The sequence below is a fragment of the Alosa sapidissima genome, chromosome 7 (assembly GCF_018492685.1).
Source record: "Alosa sapidissima isolate fAloSap1 chromosome 7, fAloSap1.pri, whole genome shotgun sequence".
Lineage (NCBI taxonomy): Eukaryota > Metazoa > Chordata > Actinopteri > Clupeiformes > Clupeidae > Alosa > Alosa sapidissima.
In genome coordinates, this window is record NC_055963.1 from 2,507,501 (window position 1) to 2,512,500 (window position 5,000).

General features: G+C 46.0%; 1 protein-coding gene across 2 annotated transcripts in view; it reads left to right on the forward strand.

Annotated features, from left to right (window-relative positions):
• Window positions 1-5,000, forward strand: part of cep104 (centrosomal protein 104) — a 75,793-nt gene that overhangs the window by 10,784 nt on the left and 60,009 nt on the right. For both annotated transcript variants that reach the window (XM_042097482.1, XM_042097483.1), the window contains exons 7-8: window positions 392-560; window positions 2,401-2,556. In XM_042097482.1, coding sequence (XP_041953416.1) covers window positions 392-560; window positions 2,401-2,556 — 325 coding nt within the window. The remainder of the gene's footprint in view (window positions 1-391; window positions 561-2,400; window positions 2,557-5,000) is intronic.

Genomic DNA, 5,000 nt, shown 5'->3' on the forward strand with positions numbered 1-5,000 from the left:
CATATATTCTCTCATGTACCACATACGCTCATGCACTACATATATTCTCTCATGTACCACATACGCTCATGCACTACATATATACGCTCATGTACCACATACGCTCATGCGCTACATATATACGCTCATGTACCACATACGCTCATGCACTACATATATTCTCTCATGTACCACATACGCTCATGCACTACATATATACGCTCATGTACCACATACGCTCATGCACTACATATATTCTCTCATGTACCACATACGCTCATGCACTACATATATTCTCTCATGTACCACATACGCTCATGCACTACATATATACGCTCATGTACGCTCTCTCTCTCTCTCTCCCTCTCCCTCTCCCTCTCCCTCTCCCTCCCCCCGCCCCCACCCTCCTCAGTAAGCATGAGAGCGCATCTCCGCTGGATGACCTGGCCTTTGACATGTACCAGGACCCTGAGGTGGCCCACATCATACGGCTGCTGGACAAGCAGAAGCAGGAGATGGTGCGGCTCGAGCGCTACGACGTCGCCAAGCAGCTCAAGCAGGCCATCGCCGACCTGCAGAAGGTACGGCCATGACCATACACACACCTGACCTGCACGAGGTACGGCCATGACCATACACACACCTGACCTGCAGAAGGTACGGCCATGACCATACACACACCTGACCTGCACGAGGTACGGCCATGACCATACGCACACCTGACCTGCAGGTGGTACAGTCATGACCATAGACACACCTGACCTGCAGAAGGTACGGCCATGACCATAGACACACCTGACCTGCACGAGGTACAGCCATGAGTATACGCACACCTGAAGGTACGGCCATGACCATACGCACACCTGACCTGCAGGTGGTACAGCCATGACCATACGCACACCTGAAGGTACGGCTATGACCATATGCACAGCTAGAGATAACACCAGATAAGGAAATCAGATTCACCATAAGGAGAATAGTCAGGCTGGCTGACCCTATAGAGCAGTGTTACTCATTGTGTGGCTCGCTCGTCAAGCTATTATTGGTGGCTCGCATGGTAGCTTTGGCGAGATTTCGCCAAATTTGGTTTTACTCATTTTGAGTAGGCCTAAACTGTTCGCCAAAGGCCATCATCTCTGGCCCCAGCTTGATAAAAAAAATTGGCTCTGATTTAGCCTAGTCTACTGTATGACTTCAACGAGGTGATCTTTAGTTTCATTCTGCTTACAGTATCTCACTGCCACTTGCAACGCCTTTGAATGCAATCCGCTGCCCTGTTTACCGGCGATGCTACAGCGGACTTATACTGCCACCTCGTGGCGATAAGTTGTAATACATTTCACGCAGCTGCGTGAATCACGGAAAGCGCGAATGAAGTGGCCACTTCTAAATGGGACCCACTGTATGTGGTAACACAGCCAATACATTTTTTCAAATGTGCTTCATAAACATACAATACTGCACTACAAAAACTCAAACATCTGAATTATACTTCTCCCTTCACCCAAATAATGAAGGTGAAAGGAAGTTATTAAGCCTTAATGGTGCTTCCTAAAGGGGGTATTGTGGCATTGTTTACAAAACTTAACCGCAGCGCACGTTTGCAGGCAGGCAACGTTAGTTCCGCTAGCGAAACACAAAATGGACCAGTTTTCAATAATAATAAAACAAAAAAGGGACAGAAACGAGCTCAAAAACCAGACGGACAGTCACACAGTGTTGTAACGAATAGTGGAGTGGATGAGGGAAATGAGTCTGAGGAAGCAGCAAACAAAAATCAGCAGGAAGACACCGGAGAGGGGGCGAGCAGACAAACGGCAGGTGTAACCTTACCCAGTATTGGCTGTGTTATTTCTTTTTTTGTGGGATGTCCAATTTATATGTAGAAATGCACATTTGCAAAGGTGACTTAGTATGTTGTCGTAAAAGTGGCTCTACTTTTGATTTTGCACTGCCAATGTGGCTCTTGTGAAAAAAATAGTGAGGATCACTGCTATAGAGGGTACACTGCTAAAACTTTAAACGAGGGTAAACTTTAGATGCTGAATAATTAATAATAAATAACAGTACGTAAATATAAAAATGAAAAATAGCAAGGATTATTGCCAGATGAGAACATAATATGAGATAATATTATTTTACCTCAACGTACACTACTTATACATTCACCTCTATCTTTCTACCCTCATCTCTCTCCCCCCCTCTACCTCCCTCCCTCCCTCTCGCTCTCTCTGTCTCTATCTCTCTACCCCCCTCTCTCTATCCCCCCCTCTCCCTCTCTCTCCCTCCCTCTCTCTCTCTATCTCTCTCGCCCCTCTCCCTCCCTCTCTCTCTCCCTCTCTCTCTCTCTCCCCCTCTCCCTCCCTCTCTCTCCCTCTCCCTCTCTCTCTCTCCCTCTCTCTCTCTCCCTCCCTCTCTCAGGTGGGGGAGCATTTGGGCCGGTATGAGGTGGAGAAGCGCAGTGCTATTGAGCGGGAGGACTACGACACGGCCAAGGAGCGCAAGGAGCAGATGGAGGCCTACCGCCTGCGTGTGTACCAGCAGCTACAGCTGCACAGCCTGCTGGAGGAGGGACAGGTACACGCACGCACACACACACGCACGCACACACACACACACACGCACACACACACATACACACACTAGGCCACATGTGCACACCACACACACACACACACACACACACACACGCACACACACACGCACGCACACACACACACACACACACACACACACACACACACACACACATACAGACAGACGGCCATAACACACAAACACACACACACATACAGACAGACGGCCATAACACACAAACACACACACACACATACAGACAGACGGCCATAACACACAAACACACACACACACACACACACATACACACAGACAGACGGCCATAACACACGCACACACACACACACACACACACAGACAAACGGCCACAATAAATATAACACAGAATAACTAACAAACTAACACTGTGTGTGTGTGTGTGTGTGTGTGTGTGCATCCGATTTGGGTGTGTTTTGAAAGTGTGTTTGGGTGTGTTTTCTGCTTCTTGGAAACTTGTACCACATCCCCTATCCCAGTGGTCTCCAACACGGTACCCGCGGGCACCAGGTAGCCCGCGGGGCGGCTATGAGGCGCCCCCAGCAAACCTTCTAAAAATAGCCAACAGGTCGCCTGCAGATCACGCTCTAAAAACACGCTCCATTGTGAAGTTTTCAATAGATATTTAAGTCTAGACCAGAACCATTTTAAGAATGTATGTAGCCATACATCTGTAACATTAAATTGATATTGGTGATACCTTACAAATTGTAGCTGCATTAAATTTTAGCCTTTGGCTCCAAATCCGTTTCCCATTCAATCTTTAAACAACAACGGAAGCGGAGCGCATACACGCTGCTCGCACGCATACACAGTAAAGGGGGAAAAACTCGCTTGTCTGGTGTAGCCAATGGAAGCATATCTTTGCAAAAGTTCTGTGGCCATTCCATGTTCGTCAAATACGGTTCTTGCATGATTGTTCAAGGACTGAAAAACAATTGCTTTAGCTCACAGGCCTTTTCTCCTCCGTAGGCTACTGCCGTATAATAGCGCTGAAAATGTTATAGCATGCATGACTGAGCAGGACTGTGCATTACCTTTTTTGTCAGATCATGGAGAGATTTCACGTGTGCAATAACTTTAAAAGGAGTTTTCATATGTTAGGGTGGTGTGGGCGATTACTATTGAAATGTTAAAACCGAATTGTCCACTGAAATCATAACTTAAACAGAATTCATAATGGTGGGTGGGTATAAATTGTAACCCAAATTATTAATGGCACAAAAAGATTGTAAAAAAAAAAAAAAAAAAGATTAGATTCATGCAAACTTTGAAATGAACAAACTGAACAAAAATGTTGGTAGTGTTGCATAGGTTATTGATATTAAAGTTGAAAATACAGTTGCTTAATATATAAAGACTTATAGGCCTACACAATATTGATAATTTAAAAGTAAAAATCACATACTGTAGGCCTATTATTTAGGAGGACTACCCTCGCAAAAAAGGGGTGAGGGTATGTTTGTTTTAAATGAGTAGCCCTCCATATGATTTCGGGTCTTCAGGTAGCCCTCATTCCCAAAAAGGTTGGAGACCCCTGCCCTATCCCTTACACTGTTACAGTATATCGACACATATACACACACAAACACACACACATGCACACTTACACACACACAGACACACGCACAAGCACACACATGGTAACTGAGAATGGCCATTAAATGAATTTGTTCTTTTTCATATTCAGTTCTCCTTTCCTCTCTCACCAAGGGCTAGAGCTAGTGTTAGTGTGTGTGTTGTGCTAGGGCTAGTGTTAGTGTGTGTGTTGTGCTAGGGCTAGTGTTAGTGTGTGTGTTGTGCTAGTGTTAGTGTGTGTGTTGTGCTAGGGCTAGTGTTAGTGTGTGTGTTGGGCTAGTGTTAGTGTGTGTGTTGGGCTAGTGTTAGTGTGTGTGTTGTGCTAGGGCTAGTGTTAGTGTGTGTTGGGCTAGTGTTAGTGTGTGTGTTGTGCTAGGGCTAGTGTTAGTGTGTGTTGGGCTAGTGTTAGTGTGTGTGTTGTGCTAGGGCTAGTGTTAGTGTGTGTGTTGTGCTAGGGCTAGTGTTAGTGTGTGTGTTGTGCTAGGGCTAGTGTTAGTGTGTGTGTTGTGCTAGGGCTAGTGTTAGTGTGTGTGTTGGGCTAGTGTTAGTGTGTGTGTTGTGCTAGGGCTAGTGTTAGTGTGTGTGTTGGGCTAGTGTTAGTGTGTGTGTTGTGCTAGGGCTAGTGTTAGTGTGTGTGTGTTGTGCTAGTGTTAGTGTGTGTGTTGTGCTAGGGCTAGTGTTAGTGTGTGTGTTGGACTAGTGTTAGTGTGTGTGTTGTGCTAGGGCTAGTGTTAGTGTGTCTTGGGCTAGTGTTAGTGTGTGTGTTGGGCTAGTGTTAGTGTGTGTGTTGTGCTAGGGCTAGTGTTAGTGTGTGTGTTGTGCTAGTGTTA